This window comes from Leptonotus elevatus, chromosome 1 (assembly GCF_054856555.1).
Source record: "Leptonotus elevatus isolate MCC_2025b chromosome 1, RoL_Lele_1.0, whole genome shotgun sequence".
Lineage (NCBI taxonomy): Eukaryota > Metazoa > Chordata > Actinopteri > Syngnathiformes > Syngnathidae > Leptonotus > Leptonotus elevatus.
In genome coordinates, this window is record NC_141239.1 from 50,052,587 (window position 1) to 50,074,880 (window position 22,294).

Here is a 22,294-nt window from a genome sequence, read left to right on the forward strand (position 1 = left end):
AAGGCCCTCCCTGCGCCTCGCAGAAGCAGAAAACACTCCCCTACTGAGAAAACCTACTTGAGACAGAGTTCTGCTTTGGATTGGAAACTGAAAAGCTTCCACATGTGTGTGTCTCACCGTCAAACTGCCAGGAGGGCAATGTTTATGGTAGTACACAAGAAATCGAGATAAAAGGTTCACATGCACGTAGCTTGAGTGAATCTAAAAATAACTTGGAACAGTTAACTAAGAGCAGATCTTGTGTTGTCTGCCTCACAGACAGTGGAATAGCAAGTGGCACCCTTATTTAAAAAGTTCAAAATACATTTTCAACAGTTAGAGGAATTGAAATGCCATGAATGTATTTCAGCACCCTCAGAACAACATTTTTATGTTACAAGTTATGTATTAAAAAATAAATAAAATAACAGCAAACATTAATAAACTCTTTTTATATATATATATATATATATATATATATATATATATATATATATATATATATATATATATATATATATATATATATATATATATATATATATATATATATATATATATATATATATATATATATATATATATATAAAATGTTAGTACTCTATGTACTCTTGTATTTGTGTTCTCCTTTCTCACATAGGCCTACAAGGACTTTACTACTACCTTAATGGCGTCAGTTTTTTGACACATTACTTTAGCGGCGGTCTAATTGAAGCGTGCTCAAATTACTCAAATTACTCAAATTCTGGCTCACAACACAAAAACATCAACCTAGCAACAGATCATAACTTGTAAGACTTGTAAGACTGTTTTGGGGCACTATGGAAGTTTGGCAGTCGGTTCAATGAAATTTCTTTCTAACAATTAAGTCATTCACTGCCATTGACGGCTATGGACGTCAAAAATTCATTTGAACTATTTCTATTAGTTTCACATTTTTTTCCACATTTGTTAACACGAGTATGAAAACCTAGAAAAAATGTATTGTACATTTAGAACAGATATCAAATTCGTGATTAATCTTGAGTTAACTAGTGAAGTCATGTGATTAATTACAATAAAAAAACATTTTTATCACCTGGTGCCCCTAATTTAAAAAAAGAAAGAAAAGATTATTAAAAATTAGGGGCGTCAGATGATTGAAAATTTTAATTGTAATTAATCGCATGACTTCAGTAGTTAACTCACGATTAATCACAAATTTGATATCTGTTCTAAATGTACAATTAAAAAAATTCTAGGTTTTCATACTCTTGTTAACAAAAGTGGAAAAAAATTAATAGAAATAGTTCAAATGAATTTTTGACGTCTATAGCCGTCAATGGCAGTGAATGAGTTAATTGGGGTGCCTCGGTGAGACATCGATGTTGTGATGATTTCGCGCTCTCCTCACCTCAAATATTTCCTCACGGGACACCTCGATGCGACAATGCCCCGCCTGCGGTTGCTGCTGAGACAGTTCCTGTCGGAGGATCTTGAGCTTCTGGACTAGGTCTCGCTTGTACTTGGGCACCGTGAGACACTCGGCCTCCTCTGGGAGCTGACCTGTGGACACCAGAGCCTGCTGGACCTGATCCTTCAACTGGTTCTGACGACTGATGGAAAAGAAAAAAAAAAGTTAGATGGGAAAGATCAGAACATAAAATACAGAGATTAACTAGGCCTGAGGTTAGCAATATTGTACTCAGAATAGCTAAAGAATAAATATAAGCTTTTACACTTGTGTATTCCAGGTCACCCAATCCACATTTTAGATATAACATTTAAGGCTATTCCCACACATGAAGAAGTATTTCAAATCCATTTTGGGGCAACTTGGCCATATGGCAACATTAATTGCATGCCGAAACAAGAGGTGGTGCTACAACCCCGAAATAGGACAAATTTTAGTCAGTACAAAGATGAAGAACAAGCAATCTCTCTCCCAGTAAGTACAACAACAACAAAGTGAAAAGGAGGGAAACAGCTGGCTATTTTTGCAATGCTATAATGGACATATGTTTTGTTTTTTTACCCCGTTTATAGTTTTTTCGTGTCAAAATGGCTGACTTTGGATAGATGGACACTAAGTGGTGTAATAAAGGAATTACTTTTGAATATAACATTAACAAATATAAACAATCCAGTAGATTAAACATATGTAAGGATATAAAAGCATACACTATACAATGGAGACATTGCTAACAAAAATGTTTTCCCCAAGCCTAAGTTTAGCTGTGGACGAACGGTCATAATCCATTTGATAAAAGAATTCTTCTGCATTAAAAATTCTCATCCTTTTCGGCACAAGATATTAATACTACAATAACTTGTCAGATGTAGTGTAAAAAAAAAGGCAGTATCCAAAAGACAGCAATATAATATAATATAATATAATATAATATAATATAATATAATATAATATAATATTTCACTTTATGGGGTAGGACTACTTCCACAACGGCATTTTGCACTTCAGTGGGGGAAGCAGGCAAAATGAGCCCTGAGCAGGGTCGTAAAAGTGAAGCGACGAGAATGGAGGAAGTACGTGTCAGTCGGTACGACTGCGAAAGTAGTAAAGAACATACATAATCAATGTATATGACTGATGCGTATAGTAAGAGTCGATGGGGACGGGTTACTAATAAGCCATGGCCTCTACCCGTCAGCCCTTCTTTCGGATGTCAATGTTGCAAATGATATGATGTGAACGATGTTACCTGTAATAATGTGTCCGAAAGGAAAAAAATGAACAAAACAAATCAATAAGTATTTTAATCGAAGTTTACGTCAGTTAACCTGACAAAAAATAAAAAATTATTCGAAAGGAGATATAAAGGCAGAGGGCAAAACAGACAGCAGATTTAGGCAAGCTGCAGTTGACAGAGGTTAAATTAGACCACAATTGCTCTCAAGTATCCTTCTAATGGCCAGCATTGTCTATAATCACATTGACAACTTTGCTTAGTTTGTAGTGTCTGCCAAGTGGAATCGAGTTAGGCTTTTCAATCACTTCCTGTTAGCCCAGAAAGCCACAGGGCCCCAAAGGACTCTCAAGAACTCCTTTTGAATCCTTTTATTTCCTGCAGACTAGACTCTGAGGGAGGGATGGGAAGTAGGAAGGGCACTCGCCTGACAGCATCCAAATCCAGCAGACAAGTCGGAGGGTGGGAGGGGACGGATGAGAGCAAGGCACAAAGCATCTCCTTCTGCACTTTCACCTATAAAGTCTCCCTCCCCTAGACTCTCTTCATCATAAACAAAATGCAACGGACTTCTCCTTTCTTTCCCGAACAGAACTCTGTAACCTACAGACACCAAAATGAGCGCACGTTTACAGGATATTGTAGACCGTAAATGTAAATCCTGTGTGAGATGACATAACTCCTCATGTCGCGATATTCAAAACCGGTCTGGAATCAAGGATTCAGTTACTGAAAGGTGACCAGTCGGGTTTGTACCATCATGGGCTAAATCTGTACTATAGTAAAAAGTGAGCTGGATGTTCAGACAAAGTCGCAATGAAATAAAAAGCAGCATTAAAAACGACAAATTTGACAGACTTAGACAGTATATCAAACATTTTCTTGTGGTATGATGGAACAGAGGGGGTGAAATCCCTGAATTGATAAAAGGCAGATGTCTTGATGGAACTCCATGATGCTTGATATCTTTTCCAGGTATCACATATTTCCTAACATCATAAACGTACTAAAAAGTACACAGGTTAAATCAGTGATTTGAGAATGATAGTACTTTTTTACTTAAAAAAACATTTTTGACCATACCGTGCCTAAACACTAGAATAATCACAATGGAGAGAACCACTTGAACGCCTTCTATTCCACCAGAATAAACAAAACAACTTCCCTGCATAATCTTGTTCATAAAAAAGCATCTGACATTGGGGAAAAAAGCGGCATTTTTAAGACTTTGCAGGGCACCACAGATGAGAAAAAGAAAAACGAGTCAAGAATGCCAGCATGTTCTTTGATCCATAAGAACGGGAAAGGAAGAAACCGGATCTCTCTGCAATGCATTCCGTCCCTGCACAAAGGAATGAGGTCAGGCCCATCCACAGCTCCATCTTCGTGAAGCAAAGGCCTATGGGTAACTCTATGGCCGTTAACAGCACAGTAGGTGTTTGAACAGCTGCATAGGCAAAGACATTCTGAACATGTGTTTGGGCCATGCTCAAAGGCTTGGACCATGCACAGATACATAAACCGATGCATAAACCTCCTCAGATTGACTCAAAACACACAATTCATTAACGGGCATTACATTCATGTGATATTTCCTGGATGTAAGCTATACTAGTCCTCGGCTCCCATTCTCCTGTCAGATGTCTAGCCAATAGCAGCTACGTGACGAATAGTGTGCTAAAATGCTCAAATGATCCGAGACTCTACAAGGCTTGAAGCATGTGTGGAAAAAGTGGAGCGAACGTGTAGCCGTGTGCAACAACAGGGGCTTCCTGGAATGAAAAAAAAATCTTACCTCACATTCTGACTTTCAATGCCTCCCCGTGAGCCATTTGGGCTTGGACTGTAAATGCAAAACAAAGACAATTGAGTACATGAACTAAAACAAAACCACATTAAATAAATATATTTTTAATGATTTCACGATAATATACTGTAAGAGTACAAAAGGTCAGAACTCACTTAAGGACTCGATGCAGGTTGGCAGAGAGGCGCGGGTCAGTGAACTGTGTAGTTCGGTTGTTGTGGTCCACAAAGTACACTCTCCCTGTGGCAGTGTTCCGTATCTCCCATCCAGGAGGTAGAGGACCCAGTTCCTCACAGTTCACATTACTAAGATCTCTGGAATGCGACAGAAAAAAACCACAATAATAAATAATGTAGGCACATTATTACCGGAATAAACAGACTATGGAACAATACTGATACATTATACTGTAATAAGAGATTATAATAGACCTGCAAGCAAGAATAGATTAAGTATACATAGCATGCTCATTATGATATATTATTTTCAAATTTGACAAATTCCATTTTATATACAGAATATATATTTCTACTTCAGTACATATGTATATACAGTACATAAGCATACAGTAAACATATACATTAAAGATAGATCAATATGTTTTTTTCAGGGACGATACCGATGCCGATCATTAGTAGTCAAGGAGGCCGATAACCGATAATTGGAGCCGATATTCCTTTTCAATAATAAAAAAAAAAGAGGGGGGATATTGTTGTAAAAAAAAAAATGCAAATGCCAATCTTGGCTTTGTTGTAATTTCTTAAACCATGTTCAATGACCAATTTTTCAGACTTTTCAAAATGTACGTTTCTTTCATCAGTATGTCTTAAAAAGTTAGCCATTGCTCTCTATAGTTTTCTACAGTAAATATTTTTTCCCCCCAAATTTCAAAATAACTGAAATCTAACACTTTCATATTTCTTAGTTTTAATGTCGAACATAAACAAATGGTTCAGAAGGTTCCCAGGGTTAGCAGCATCTCTTATAAAGTTAACTTAAAGTTCCCGGAGATTAAAATAGTTTTATCAGCCGCCAGATTTTGAAAAAAGGCAGATACCAATATTCGTCAAAATGTCCAATATCGATGTCAAATATACATACAATACATATACACATATGGTATATAAAGTATATATACACATACAGTTATATTATACACACACTGTACATCAGTGTCAGATGGTAAAATCATCGGGTTTGTGATGAGGCGGAAAAGCAGTGCGTATTTCCACAACACATACCATACCATACCATGTGTTGTCGTGATGATGTCACACATCCTGGAGGTCACATACCTTGGTACTCTGGGGTCGTGCCATGTGCTGACACCTGTCTGAGTGTGAAGGAAGTACACTTGACCTTGTTGCGTGGTCCTCTGTTCTGTAAAATTATTTTAAAAAGGAGTCAAGTCAACAATAACATGAGATGCAATGCAATCATTAGAATGCTAAACGAGTCAAATTGAAGAGTCATCGGAGATTTACAATGTACGAAATATCAGTGAGGAAGGAGAGGGCTTTGTTTTTTTTTTTTTTTTAGTCCAGCCTGCTACAATGTGGTTTTCAAGGTACTGGCGTTCCTGCTAACGCTTTGGATTATCACCCTGATTTACACATATAAGTTTGAGGTGACAATTCTTGGTGCGTGCTCACATGAGAAGAATCGGATCTGCTGACGGATTTAAAAAATATGACCTTAAAAAAAAAAGGAATGAAGGCCAGAGGGAGGAAGGAGAACCTAGAGCGGATAGGAGCCTCCTAAATCTGAGACACACTGAGCACAAGGCTCAGATATTCTTCGACAGCTCTGGCTCCAAAACACCGGTGAAGAAAAATTCCAAGAGGATAAACAAAACTCCCAAACATGTGTGGAGGACTGCAGCTGGTGGGTGTGTTTACTTTTTACATGAATGTGTCTGATTGTTTGAGTGCGTGCAGAAAAAAGAAAGAGGCGGGGAGGGGGTAAATGGCAGCAGGCAGACTTTAACAGCTAGATCAATTCAATTAGATTGTCTAAACCGGAGCCAGTATTACAGGCTCCTTGTGTGGAGGCCACAGCATCACAGAGAGCTTGTGGACTGAATGAGGCCTCAGACGAGCTGCTTTACTGAGCCCAGTGTTCAGCAGGGAGGAGCGGAGCAATTAGCACAATACAATTACAGTGATGACGGGATTCATCATGAAGTGTAGAAGCGCAAAAGAAATACCGGCGCATGAAAATCTAATGTCCTTATAAAGCACTTCATCATCACCACCAATCAGGTTGCAAATGTTCAAAATTCTGGACATTTTATGCTCTTTACAAGAGATAACAGGACAAATTAAAGATGTCTGCATAATGTTTCATATAATAATGCTGTTGCCAAATGGTGCAGCATTTTTCTTTCAAACTGACAGTGGAGTTTTACTGGTTTGGTCTTTGTTTCCCAAAGTAAAAGCAGATGTTTGCAAATTGCAAATAGTCTTATTTTGACTAAGCACAGAGATTGTCAGCATTTCACGGAGAACTACAGAAATCTGAGAATATTATTATTTACTGTGGAGATGCTGAAAGTAAACATTTTTTGACAATAATATGTTATATGTGACCTTACTAATCTAAACATAACATTCTAATTAATATTACATTTATGTGGAATATGAGATGTGAACCAAAATCCAGCTGTTTTATTTATCTCAGGGGGCAGACATTTTGCCAGTTGCTGTCAACTGAAGATGACATCACAGTTGCTCAGGGCTCAGGCAACGACCAATCACAGCTCACCTGTTTTCTGAAGATGAGCTATGATTGGTTGTTACCTGAGACCTGAGCAACTATGATGTCATTTTCACGTGACGGCAAGTGGCAAAATGGCCGCCTTCTGATATCGATAAAACTGCTGGATTTTGCTGCTTAACTCATATTCCACTAACACAATATTAACCAAAACACCGTATTTACTAGTGGGGCTGCATGGAACATATTATTGTAGATTTTTTTGGGGGGGAGGGGTTACTTAGGTCTCTAAATGATTCCCATGAGATTAATTGTTGCACGTCTAATTGTGACATCACTAACCATAGCCCTCTGGGAGGTCTGGAGGTGTGTGCAGGTGTGTTCTGCTCATGTAGTTGCGGTGCCTCTGGGAGCGAACGCGCCTCTCCCGCTGGTCACCGTCATTTGGTGGCAATGCTGTGGTAGGCGTGGCGCCGTTTGTGCTAATGGGCGTGTTCTCATCCACGATGCAGCTAAGTGGCCGCCCAGGACTTGAGTACTCTGATGCAGGTCTGACAGACACAATGGCAGGACATGGTGGTTTTTGTTCTCGATTGAATATTCGAGGGTTAGAAATGAGTTCTTTTGTTGAGTTTCTGCGGGCTACACAGTGGACTCACCTGTTCGGCCTCTCCCACTGTGTAGTGCGTGTGATGTGGTTCAAGTATTGGATTCGTCCAGATGCAGTTCTCCTCTCCTCCCAGCTGGCATCAGAAACATACACATGCACAGCAGTGAGCGGACATACTTATGTGGCCACAGGACTGTTCAGCAGCGATCTGCCTTGCGGCGCTGTCTGAATTTCCATATTTCATATAGCAGAATGCAACACCGGCTACAAAGCTCCCCCTCAGATGATATTTAAGATTGAGATTTGCCCCAACAGACTCACCCGTCTGGAAGATCGTTGTCAAACAGTCGACTGCAGTCTACCACTGGGCCTCCTGTGCCGATCCGGTCTCTGGATTGCAAGCTCACTGAAGCAACACATGGCAGACAGATGCACACACTGGATTACATCACATTTTAGGACAGGGGTGGCCAAACTTTTTCCTCCGAGGGCTAAATATAGAAAAATAGAAGGATACAAGGGCAAAATCACCCCCCCCCCCCAAAAAAAGAAGCTAATTGTTTAGATATTACAGTGTTTTTTTGTTTGTTGAAAAACTGCTACCTGGACAGGTTTCTATAAGGCAAATAGTTTAGGATTGGCTGTGATTTACCAGAAAATATCAGCCCCTGCGCTGAACAGCTGCCAAATCCCATCTTGACATTTGGAAGCAAAAGACAAGCAATCCGTTGGAAGATGTCCGTTTTTAAAGTAGTTACTTGGGAGTCTTTCATGTGATATTTTGACAATTTGGACCTTTGCATAGAGCAGAAAATGGAGGGAAAGCTTTTTTTGCTTTTAAAAATTCATTATCTTTATTAACCAAAGTGTTCTGAAGAGGTCATTTGCATACAAAAGCTCTACAGTATATCAAACAAATGTATTAGTAGCAGATGTGACTTTTAGCATATCCTGCGGGTCACTTAAAAATGGATGGAGGGCCACAAATGCCCCCCGGGCCGTAGTTTGGACACCACTGTTATAGAAGATGACTGTAATATACAGCGCAGGTGAGAAACAACCTGGAACATGCATCAAAAAGAATAAATTAAAACAAAATTTTAACTGGCCCATCATTTCCTATTCAAGCAATTATTGCTTGAAGTAAGATGTGATCCTTGTGTGTGCTTGTGAGCTTACCCACGATCTGGCCTCTGACTGTGTCACTGTCATTTGCACTCAGCTTGTTCAAGTCTAGTCGCTGGTCTGTGGGGGAATACGGATGCACAAAAAAAAAGAAAGTGGAGAGACAAACAGGAAATGAGAACTGAGTTGAAAAGATCAGATGGGAAAACAGACGCTTAATCAGTTTCATACAGCTACGTCTGTGTAAACAACAATAAATGGACAAGTGGGGCACATTCTTGTCATTGGGGAAGTCATATTCTTCTGCATCATCTCCCTCTACCGCAGTTACAGCCGCATATGCTTATGATAACCGTCTCTCCAGCTGTCTGCAAGCCACATATTGAGGGAGGGTGTCCCAAAACAGATCCATGCAATAGCCGCAGGCTGTAAAATTTGGCCGAGTATCGCCAGCCAGAGAGCAGGCTTCAGTGCAAATGCAAAGGTCAAACATTTGACAAATGTCAGTACAAAGCCAGCGCTATTCCGCTCCGTCTTAGAATGGACATGAACTATTGCCAAGTCTGGAAACTGTCTGAAGTTCTTAAAGACTGGAATTTGAAAAAGAGAGAGAGAAAGAGAGAGACAGAGAGAGAGACTGAGACAGAGAGAGAGAGAGAGACAGAGAGAGAGAAAGAGAGAGAGACAGACAGAGAGAGAGACTGGGACAGACAGAGAGAAAGAGAGAACGAGCGAGCGATAAAGAGAGAGAGAGCGAGAGAGAGAGAGACAGACATCAGGGAGCAAGAAAAAAAAAGAAGTCCATGTCGCCTGCAGACATGAAAATGGCCACTATCTCTTCCCTGTTGTCTGGGTGTCATGCAGATCAGCCCATGATGTATGTCTAGACTAAACAGGGACCAGAAACAGGGACAGAGAGAGAGAGACAGACAGAGAGAGATACTGAGAGAGAGAGAGAGAGAGAGAGAGAGAGAGACAGAGAGAGATAGGGACAGACAGAGAGAGAGAGAGAGAGAGACAGACAGAGAGAGAGACTGAGACAGACAGAGAGAAAGAGAGAACGAGCGAGAGAGAGAGAGCGAGAGAGAGAGAGACAGACATCAGGGAGCAAGAAAAAAAAAAGTCCATGTCGCCTGCAGACATGAAAATGGCCACTATCTCTTCCCTGTTGTCTGGGTGTCATGCAGATCAGCCCATGATGTCTGTCTAGACTAAACATGGACCAGAAACAGGGACAGAGAGAGAGAGACAGACAGAGAGAGATACTGAGAGAGAGAGAGAGAGACAGAGAGAGATAGGGACAGACAGAGAGAGAGAGAGAGAGAGACAGACAGAGAGAGAGACTGAGACAGACAGAGAGAAAGAGAGAACGAGCGAGAGAGAGAGAGAGAGAGAGAGAGCGAGAGAGAGAGAGACAGACATCAGGGAGCAAGAAAAAAAAAAGTCCATGTCGCCTGCAGACATGAAAATGGCCACTATCTCTTCCCTGTTGTCTGGGTGTCATGCAGACCAGCCCAGGATGTCTGTCTAGACTAAACAGGGACCAAAAACAGGCAATGGTCAAACCATTACAAGGCTGGCGGGAGGTCAGCAACCACAGAGAGACAAACACAAAACACACATAGATGTCTGCAGGAATGTGCTCACTCACATTGGTGCATTTCATTTAAGTACATGGGCACCCTTATAAACAATGGCGAGTTAGACACAAATAATGAATGGAAGCCAAAGCTCTGTAAAGGGCTGGCAGATGGGACAAACCCTATCATTCATTTAAATGCATGTACAGCAAAAGTTTGACAAATACACGACAATGGAGCTAGTCTAAAGTTGCTCTATGATACGTGTCTGCATGAAATGAGCGGCTGTCTGGATCAGCAGACAGATATAGAGGGAGGCAAGTCCCCAAAGGCACGCTCTTGTTGTCTCTTTCGATGTTGCTCGTCTGTGGAGCAAACTGATGGGGGGCACTGAGGGGTGAGGGTGAGGCCAGGAGAGGTAAAACCACTCACAGCTGCGGCACAAGGTTCAGGTTTCATCTGTCACTCCAGGAAAACAACCCTTCATTTGAAGCTTGAGACTACAGTCAAACACCGCCATAATGCGGTTCGTCATTCAGTTTTATTTTCTAAATTCAGAGTTACACGTCTTTAGTGAAGTACCAGTGTCGTGCTTCAACATGATGGGCAACACTGAGCTCTACTGGGAGAGATGCAGCATTAACAGAAAGAAGAAGAGGCAGAGAAGGTCTAAATCGTAGTCCCAACAGTATTATTTGTTGTTCCCACAGTGTTGCTGCTTAATGCGTGTTAAAGAAGTGGAATTATAATCGATATTGTCATTTTACACGGTACAATAAAATGTAGGTAAGTAGCAATTATTTATTAAGCACCATATGCAATTTCTGTCTATGGGATTATAAATTAGCACACCTAGCAGACTCCACTTCCGTTAGAGTGCAAGTTTTGCACAAAACAATTCAAAAGCAAATACAAATAATTCCATAAAACATGAATATAGTTTTTCATTAATTGAATTAAAAGCAAAAAAACTTTCTGTTGCACAAATAGAACTGTTCTCAGCTTGGATTTGAAAATTGTCTTTAGTTGAGGCCTCGCTCACATCTTCTGGAAGACGTCCAGATTTTAGCTGCATAAAATGGAAATGTTAAATTATACAGTAGAGCATTTGGGTGTTCAAAAATATATAACGTTTAATTCTCCTCTTTGAGTCACTTTTACATCAAACTTCAACTGGGAAAATGACAAACAGCTTGCAGCAAGCACACTTTTGCCTGTTATTTGGAGAACTTTGTGAGCGACAGTCGCTTTTCATTTTTACAAAGTATTTTATATGACAGGCTCCCATTTCTTGACAGTGAAAGAGAGATAACGGGCGGCAAGCAACATTTTTAAAAGGGTGTTTTAATGAGTTTAAGTGTGTTTAAAGCATGTGGGAGGGTTAAAACTATATGAAAAATGTTACTGGTCCGGGCGGTCCCTTTATATCGAAGACCTAAAAAACAAACAAACAAACATATCCACAGCCCCATTTTTTAGTTTCCTTTGGTCTGACTATCAGTATGCGTATTATTTATTCTTCTTCCACGGCAGCATCCATCTTCATTGTGTGAGTGGATGACGAGTACATTCAGGGTGAGTTCTAAATAAACGTAGGCCTGTTATATAGAAACTATAATGGACTTCCATTACCGTGCCATTGCTTAAAGCTTCATTTATCCAGCTACCTTCTGACCAGCCATTTTGAATTAATGACAAGGTGATGTGGTTTGAAGGTTGACCCCACTTACACCCTCGTCTGGCTTGCGTCTGACCTAATAAGCAAGACATGACACCACCCTCTATAGCTATATATTTTACTTTAGTTACGTCCTTAACCGCTACAGACTTGTTTTAGCACCGCACTCCCGCAGCACTGATGAGCTAATAATGGAGTGGCTTCATTGGTTAGGGAATTTGCTGCGTTGCACAAATGAATGACATTAACAAAAATACTTTGTGTATTTAACATACAGCACATTTATCCATTGCTGGTCCTTTCATAAGTTTATGGCCTTGAGAATTCAAACAATAAGACACCATTCCAACGCTGGTCTATTTGATGGCTCTTCACATGATAACAATGTATTTTTAAAATGTGACAAATGAAGGTTGAGTCTGACTTACAGCCTGTGTCTTTAAGGCGGTTGATAGCATTGGACAAAAGGCGAATGCATCCCAGGAAGCCGGCCCCTTGTTTCTTGTGGATCTTCTTGTGGTTCCACACACTGATAGTGATAGAATCGGATTTCCCAATGTATCTAAGAAAATACAGATGTATACATATTCATGATAGTCTCACAGACACAACAAGAGTCAGTTTGTTTTGTTTTTTAATAAAAGGTTAAAAAAAGTCAAAGCAGCACATCACAATTGTCATCTTTCCATATACTCTCGTGTCCAATCTGTCCATGTATGAGCTTCGCTAAAGCCACTTTGTTAATAAATCAGGTGAAGCTATGAATGTGATTAAAACATGGGCCACATGTTTTGACACACGTGTGGACCTGCTCCTTCGCTGGAGAACTGACAAAAGGGGATGCCACAGTAATTATCATAGCAGTTACCAAAAGGGATATGAAACAATGGTCTGTGAGTAAGACGTCTGGACATTTTGAGTCAATGCCAAATGCCTGTCTGGGGTGCGATGTGAGAGTGCGGCTAGGTCAGACAGACGTGGCGGGAGGGAGAAGTACCGTAAAGTTCTGGTCATCAACAACACCCGTTGCGTCACCGAAATGAATAAGTCTGGCTATGATCTTTTAATACGACTCATGTCCAATAACATACACGGTAATCCATGCAAAAACGCATTAATATTGTGCTAAAAAGAGATGAACAACGAAGGAGGAAAACATACATACGTTACAGTATGTCCTGTTGTAATGCCTGCCGATTGTGGTTTTCAAAATACATAAATAAATTGTAAAATAATGTTATACTGTAGGATGGTGCCAAACCTTTCCACAAATGTTAAGATGCTTTTGAGCTATGTGGGTAAAACAAAACTTTTTAATAGAGGTAATTAGCCAGAGCTGATCTAATAGATATTTACTTATTTAATTTTCTGGTGCTTCACACTCGCCACCCTTCGTATTTATCGTATTTACTGTGTGCGGTTATGTTTTTATTATTATTATTATTAATGCTAGAGCATACAGAAGGCTTTGATGCAGTCTCTGAACTGAACAGAATGCTTAAAGCAATGATAGTTATTACAAAAACGGCCAGCAGGTGGCAGCACAGTAGAAGAGATCAACCAGGGCCATGATGCACAAAGCTCTTTCCCCACTGTTTTAAACAGATTTGTGAATAATGATGAAACTTTAGAGACTCTAATCTTTCTTTTGGTAGGTTGCATATTTTTATAGCAATGGAACACAATATTCTGTGGGCCTTGCAAAATCAGTCAAAATACGGTAAACCAGCAGGAGCGAAGGGGGTTGCTTCAGTGAAAATGGCTGGGAACAGTTTGTTATGACATCTTTTGAATTGCATTTTACATTGGTAATTAACAGCAACAAAATGTCTAAAAAAACTAACAAAAACAAATACCTGCACAACATAGGATTCATTCTAATTCTATTATACGGTAACTTCATATCAATGCCACGGTCGCCGCCACGTAATGCACTACATTGTGCCTCAATCGCTTGTATGGCAGTCCTCTCTATATGGCGCATAATGAACTACATGTAGTCTAGTTTATACTTAGTTTTTCATTCCTTTTTGTTTTATATTTATGGCCTTGAACTGTTTGAACACAAATATTTATGGCAATTATGACTGAATACTACATTAGCGTAGGTTGGTGATAGATTACAACGTGTTGTGAATTATTTGAGTTACATCGCAGCTGTAGGGACTGACATTTATACAAGACTACAAGGTGTACTTATGCCAGATTGAACTGTGCCACTAGGTTTATGACAACAGGTGGAGTATAATTTAAGGCCAGAGATCTTGATCAGTCGAATAAAACCTCTTCTCCATTCAATTGGGATTAAATCTGAGAGTTAAGAGGCTGTATATTCAACCTAACTTCGGAGGAAACATTCTCAGCAAATCCCAAAGGATTTACGCTAAGCCGGAGTCTGTCTCCATCAAACGCTGAAAATGCAAAGTGAAATGTGACATGAACAGATAATATATCGGCAATGTAAAAAGAGACAGTACGGTATCCCGAGCAACCAAACAAACTTAGTTGCGCTTCTTCTGCAGTTGGCTATGCTAGTCGGTTGGATAAACATTGGAAACTTTCCCTCTCACATTCACTCAGGCACTCTGTCTGTATTTTTTTCCAGGTTACTTCCACAGGACAAGCCATCTTTGGAAAAGGAGATCAGGGTAAATGTACTGGACATGCACGTGTTCGAGTCATTGGAAGAAAATACTACTACCGTCTATTTCTGTGTATGAAATACTGTTCCAGGGGACATTTCTAGACCGTTCGCTCGCATTGACAGGTTATGTCATAAGTGTGAGCTTTTACAGCTGGTACTGTTTGAAATCGGATCATCTTAAATGCAATTACTAAGGTCAAACAGGGAAAAATAAACATTGTGAGTCTTCAAACACCGTCTTAAACTTTCATTCGTCATCAAATTACAGCTTCATTTGGGTGCGGAACATTCAAACACACAGTAAGTAACTCACAGGTCATAGTGTTGATTCCACTTGGGGTCAAGTGTGTTCCTCACAGTATCTGTCGAGTGGCACTGCCCCGAACCATCCACGACCACCTTAGCAAAAGGATCAGGGAGGCCTGCGAGAAGAGAAAAATACCACCACACTAAGCTAACTGACTACTACGGTATATTTGGTAAACATGCACAATCTAAGGAGTCCCAATACAAAATTCTTGTTTTGCAAAGAAAGGCAGTGTCAGCTTGTCAGAGTTGTCAAGGGAAAGGCAATAATTATAACAATTGGCTTTGGTGAGCCCACAAATTAAGATGCAGGCAACTGAATAAGACACGGCATGTGGAATAGAAAATGAGGCTGCTAATAGCTATTATCATTTTCTTCAGTTATTACTTACATAAAAATGTATATGGATAATCTGTAAGGAGATGATGTTTTCGGCCAAGAAGTGGATGCTCGTGGCATTGTGAGCAGGCCCATTGTCGTGGTGAAGCAGCCACAAATTGTCCTGCCACAACTCTCGCCTCTTCTCGTGCACTGAATGAAACAGGATCTCTATGTAGACGTGCTGTTTGACCGTCTGGCCTACATTCAAGTGGAAACTTGTACTTTTGTGTTTTGGGTTCCAAACATCTTTTGTGACACCAGTCCTGGAACTTTTATGACACACCTCGTCTATTGTTAACCGCAAAAGTTATTTTACAGCAGCTAAGAATTAACTATGTTCTAGCATAAAACATTGTCAATATATTTATTAATATTTTATGGTGACAAGACAACAGTTCCCTTTTACATCACGTGTTGGAATTACTTTTTTTTTATTAGAGGAAATTGGAAGTGAATCAGAGAAAGAAATGTGCTCAGCTTAGTATTTAATAGGGGTGGGAATCTTTGAATGTCTCACAATTCGAATAGATTTTTGGTTCAAAATAATTTGATTGACAATGATTTTTGCTTCAATCTCTAGATGTGCAAGGAATTGTAATGATCTACTCCAGTCTGACTCGCTAATGCTAATTAGCGCGCTACTCGCGGCACTTTTATCACTCAAAAGAACGGCTCCAAGCTGAAAAAAAAAACTTTTATTGGAATAACTTGAACGTGACTTTTTCCTTCTACTCTCTAATGTGGCTGCAACTTAAGTGTATTAGACGGCGTGGAACCACACTGCCCCTCAGTGGCCAAACCGGGTACAACATGGACAGCGCTCCAAATAAAGGCACACACAGACAAAGGCAATAATTTTTAAAAAAATCGATTTTGGGACATTTAAAATCGATTCTGTATCGTACTAAATGAGAATTTTTGGCACAACCTTAGTATTTAATATTAACAATAATATCTTAGATTTATTATAGAATGTTGTACAAGGGACCCAAGGACATTTAATTTGATTTCATATTCTTATTTGTGCATTGATTACCCCACCAATGTACCAATTTTAGCTAAAAAATGTTGGGGTTGACATCACAGAAGGAGGATCATCATCTCAAGTTATTTTTTCCTCATTTAATGTCCCTCAATGACTTTATATAGAAGTGGTCTTCAGTACATTTTGGATAATAACAATGAAGACATTTTGAGATTAAAGTGTGCACAGTACGACACACACAGTCAGTCACAGTGCAAGTGACGACAAATGTGTCCGTCTTATCAATAGGCTCAGTGCTGCTCTCTACCGATCCACCATGTTTGTTCAGCTTTGGAGCATCGGAATGGCAGGAATGGGCACCACAGAAACCACCTGAGTGAGCACTAGACCTTTACATGCGCATTCACCATGACAGCCTGACCCAAACACACCAAAACAAAACACAACACATGCAAAATTTCCCAGGATGAGGGAATACTTTTCCCTTCACTTGTTTACAAGGCACCATACACATATTCATTCTATTTTGGTTTTATTTAAGCCACTTGCATTTATGTAAAATTGACTGTATTGAGACAAAGTCAAAAATAAAACGAGTGTAACACTTCCTTTTGTGATATGCATGATGGAGCAGACGACACTCTCGATTCAAAGGAATCATTTGTAGTAAGTCATTCACATCTGTGCCAATGGCATGCTGACGTCTAGTACAATCTGACAACAGGAATTGTATCCGATCAGCATGACCCACATGTGCTAATCTCAAAATATCTTGACAGAACAGTTATAAACAAACACCCAATAGGCTGTGGGGAGAAAAAAAAGAAGAAGATGTGTTCGGCTCATACTTACGGAAGAAGTCCTTCTTGACGAGGTTCTTGGCACAGAGGACTGAAAAGAAAAAAGGGAGGGTTGCGTATTAATGACTTAAGTCCAATGTATCAAACGACATAGCCAATAGTAGGGTTTTATGGTATTATTCTAACACTGTCAACGGTGTTTAAAGAACAACAACTTAATTGGTAAAATCCCAGTGAGTAACTCATGTACTGAAAGACAGTGTTCATAGTTGCTCTAAAAATGGGATCTTTGACAATGGGCAAATACAAATTGTGAGTAGAAAAACAGCCTATCCCAGCTGACTTGTAAGAGGCAGGGTACATACTGGAAGTGTCGTCAGCCAATCGCAGTTGTTAAAGACAATAAATTGAGTCGAAAACACTTTCAGTTACATTTATAGAAATCAGGAAAACAGAAACACACAGGCAAGATTGGCATAATCCCAAACAATAAAAGGACTTCAACGGTTAGCATGTCACCACGAAATTGGGCTACTTGCGCAAATCAATGACTCCTCAGAACAAGTGATGATGGAAGTGTGTGTGTGCGCGAGTGTGCGTGCGCGTGTGTACGGACGAGGAAGCTCCGTCACCACCTGGGCATCTGGATTAACAGCTACGGGCAGTGAGTCAACCTTAGTTTCTGTTGGAATGATGAATGGGTTTGGTCCGGAAAACTAATGTGCTGTAAAGAGCAAAGAGCTGATAACATTTGAGGGCATTGATTGAGATTGATTTCCTTGCACTAAATATTATTCACAATGGCAACAAGACGGACATTCCAAAGTAATGTAACACACAATAGTGTATGATGTCACAGACCCTGAAATACCTTGAATAGTCTTTTCAAATTCATTGAACCCAAGACCGTAAAATAAAAAAATATAATGAGTCCCAACATTTCGGGCCATTATCTGGATGTATCGATGAAACGCATAATAAAATGTGTGTTCTATTAAACATGTCTGCCATCTTATCTCATTCACTGCCATTGCCACGGCTATAGACGTCAAACATTCATTTGAACTATTTCTATTAGTTTAAATTTTGTTTCCACTTTTGCTAACAAGAGTATGAAAACCTAGATTTTTTTTGTACATTCAGAACAGATATAAAATTTGTGATTAATCGTTAGTTAACTAGTGAAGTCATGTGATTAATTACAATAAAAATAAAAAAAATCGCCTGACGCCCCTAATTAAAAAAAACCCATTAAAAATAAGGGGCGTCAGACGATAAAAATTTGTATTCGGAATTAATCGCATGACTTCAATAGTTGACTCACGATTAATCATAAATGTTATATCTGTTAAATATGTAAAAAAAATTAAATTCTTGGTTTTCATAAAAAATTTAATGAAGAAGTAAAACCAATAGAAAAAGTTCACATGAATTTTTGACGTCTATAGTTGTCAATGGCAGTGAAGGAGTTATTTTTACCTGCCAAGATCACGGAAATACTCTAAAATCTACTCACCAAGACTCAACTCAGTTTATTTGGTTCACACCAGGGTACGAATGATAGCATTCGCACTTGTCCAAACAAACCACACTAAGAGGACTACAGTTTGTTTGAACCAACGCAAATGTGAGGTGTGAACCGAGCGTAAATGAGTGCATTTCCTCAAGTACTGGCCTCCACTCTGAGACGCACTGCCCCAATGAATCACTATTCATATAAATAAATAACCACTTGCACAAGCGATGCCTCGGCTAGCTGGCAGAAAATTATTTTTACTATGACATATGATACCACTCGGATGTGGTTGTAGATCTTTTTACAATAGCAAAGACGGCCCTTTAGAGGTCCCCAGTCTGTTTTGCACAAAGGACCAGTTTCTCATTAAGCAAAGTTATGACTAACATAGAAACAAATACAAACAAACAAAATACATGATTTCAATTCATCATTACATGGGATGTCGTTTTAATTAGCTGGAGCCATGCACTTATTTATTATATGGTCCCGTCTTGGGGAATGTGTCAATCTAAATGCGTGTTGCTGATGAGCATCATTGTTAAAATCCTACTTCAAAGAGACATGTATGTATTTTAGTAGGACTGCTGATATTGTGAGATAAATGCTGTTTTTTTTTTGTCTTGGAAGTTGTAAGCGCTCATTCTGTCTCATCTCTTAGCCTTTTCCTCATTTATAAAGAAACTCTCCTCTATTTTTTTTTTTTACTGCCTTTTTTTTTTGCTAGCTTGTCTACTTTTTTTACTACTATATCACATGGCTGAGACGAGCAGTTTGACTTATGAACACAGACAACTGATTTTGAAAATATAAATTCTTTCAGACTCTGATGATCAATAAAGTTTTTGGGGGGGGTTTCAAGCCGCTTTGTGCGGCCTTGTACCAAATGGTCGGTTTGGGCTTAGAGCACATGCGGTATATCTGTAAAGCCAAATTTTCCAGCAGTTAAAAATGAAAGCTGTTCTATATGCAGCGTTGAGCAAAAGCTATTTAATATTTGAACCCAAAAAGAATTAGATTACAAAAACATAAAAAAATGTGCCTATTATAAATTTGATGAGAATCTATTCATTAATAATAATACAAACATACTACATTAAAACTGGCCTGAATGACGTGACGCGCATCATAATTTCACAAGCCGCCTGATCTGAGGTCAAGCTCCGTGATTTGATTCCACAAGTGCACCTTTTTTTTTATTTTTGTCTCGACTCAATTGCAGGTGGGAGTATTCAGACTTTATTCACACAAATAGACAAGGGCACACCTATAGCGCCAGTCTGCAGTCTAAGCCATGCAGTCTGCAGCCGCTGCATATTTATCTACCTCTCCATCCCATTCCGCACATACTCAGACACACACACAAATATAGATCACCCGGCATTATTTGAGGTCGAAATTGTTTTTTTTTGCTCACCAAGAATCAGAGGGAGGTGCATGTGCCGTCTTAAACTAGACGCATAACCTCTTGGCGCTGAAAGGGGGTGTAAGGGGGTGGGGGGGCATGGGTGCAGAACATGCTCGACAGATGAGGAAGAATTTCTTTCCGCAAACATCCCTGGGAATGCTTTACGTTCCATAGAAAGCCACTCATTTCTGCAACATCTGGTATACATTGCTTCCAGTTGGCCTGAACACACAGCCATGCACGTGCTCAAGCACACGGGCTTGTTCAATCCAACTCCATCTATCTAACTAATTATTACCAGGCACATAGAAGATTGTCTGCAGATGTAAACATGCACCACTTGGTCTCTGTGAGAGAGGAGCAAACGGGGTGGAAGTAAGGTAACAGGTGGCAGATTTTAGTTTCGCTATCCTACTACTGTAAATTGACACCACGCAGTACATTTTATTTTGGATCATAATGTCAAAATCTGATCTGGCTGATGTTTCCGTGTGTCGGCCCGATGGCAATAGCTGAGTCTGCTATGTAAATTGTGACATGTCATACATACATCACAACAAAGGAATACCAGTCAACTCAAAACAGATTCATTTAGGCACATTGACAGTAAAGTGAACCAAACATCATCACCTTTCGCTATATTGCAGATTTTTTAGAAAACTTTTTTTTTAACTCATTTGCTCCAAAAAACGTATAAATACGTTTTATTTTAAATGTTTTAAGTGTCCCACAGTCATATGTATAAGTTTTTTTTTATGCTAGAGCGTACAGAAGGCTTTGATGCAGCCTCTCAACTGCACAAAATGGTTGAAGCAATGCTAGTTATTACAAAAACGGTGACAGCAGAGTAGAAGCGTTCAACCAGGGCCATTTTGAAAACAAGCTGATTTCCCCACAATTCAAAGCAGATTTGTGAATAATGATGAAACTTAGCTATATTCTAATGCTAATTGCTGCTAAACGGAAACAGATATAAATATACTTTTTTTACCTGATGAAAGAAGACACTCACGTCTTTATTTTAGTAGGTTCCATGATTTCATAGCAATAGAACACAATATTCTGTCAAAAATCAGTCAAAATCCAGTAAAACTGCCAGGAGCGAAGGGGATTGCTTCAGTGAAAATGGCTGTGAGGGAATGAGTTAATGATGGCCTTACAGTAGGGGTAGGCGATATAAATTGAAATCATGAATTGAAAGTTTCTTAAAACGACCAAAGGTGTGCATAAACGGCAAAGGAGGAGGAAGTACATTTTCAGTCCTCATTTGCTCAATCAGCGGACAAGATAGTGAGTGCGGTTAGGGCATTTGTAAGGTGCTTCTGCCCCAAACCCTTCCGCCAGCCACAGCATTATAAAAGTACTATATATACACTGTATGTATATATTTGTTGATATTTTATTCCGCTGTTTATTTGTTTGTTTTGCTTGTATTTGTGGCCATCATGGCCAAATACGTTCAAATTCAATTCAATTCCAAATGGCGAAAATATGCAGGAGTCTCTTGTTTTAGCGGATAATTTTATATAGGGTGATCATATTTTCATTTCCAAAAAAAAAGAGGACACTCAGCCCGGCCTCAAGATACTTAAATGATACTCAGTTTACTCAAAGATGCCATACATAACTATACATATGATTCATATGATGAAGTTGTACTTGACAAATGAATAAAGAATGAATGACATGTTGTAAGCCCAACCATTTTTGATCCCGCGATTGACTTCATACCCACACCGTCTGTTTTGTCAGCACAAATATTTACCAGTGAGCTTAAATCCTGGGCTGCTGCCACTGCTCAAAACTTTATTTGAACGCTTAGGAAGTGAGGTATGTAAACTGGTAAGTGGTAACCTACTTTTTTCTTCGAAAAAACAACAAACATTTTTTAATATATAACAATAATAACACTCACAGGCAAAACCTGCCTTTCTTTTTTCACTACACCCTTCATGTTGGGAGCAGCCAGCAGTCTACCAGTCCCGGGAACATGGTGCACGCCACCTCCTACTCGCCACACATTGAAAAACAGACATTTTTTTATTTGTATTCAGTCATTTTGTGCTGTAGTGACA

At 39.4% G+C, this 22,294-nt stretch overlaps 1 protein-coding gene across 1 annotated transcript in view; it reads right to left on the bottom strand.

Annotated features, from left to right (window-relative positions):
* smurf2 (SMAD specific E3 ubiquitin protein ligase 2) overlaps window positions 1-22,294 on the bottom strand; it is a 52,986-nt gene that overhangs the window by 7,809 nt on the left and 22,883 nt on the right. The window contains exons 2-12 of the mRNA XM_086067376.1: window positions 17,348-17,386; window positions 15,136-15,244; window positions 12,607-12,740; window positions 8,975-9,040; window positions 8,117-8,201; window positions 7,845-7,928; window positions 7,528-7,736; window positions 5,766-5,850; window positions 4,626-4,784; window positions 4,459-4,506; window positions 1,373-1,574 (exon numbers count right to left, since the gene is read on the bottom strand). Of these exons, the coding sequence (XP_085923502.1) occupies window positions 1,373-1,574; window positions 4,459-4,506; window positions 4,626-4,784; window positions 5,766-5,850; window positions 7,528-7,736; window positions 7,845-7,928; window positions 8,117-8,201; window positions 8,975-9,040; window positions 12,607-12,740; window positions 15,136-15,244; window positions 17,348-17,386 (1,220 nt within the window). The remainder of the gene's footprint in view (window positions 1-1,372; window positions 1,575-4,458; window positions 4,507-4,625; window positions 4,785-5,765; window positions 5,851-7,527; window positions 7,737-7,844; window positions 7,929-8,116; window positions 8,202-8,974; window positions 9,041-12,606; window positions 12,741-15,135; window positions 15,245-17,347; window positions 17,387-22,294) is intronic.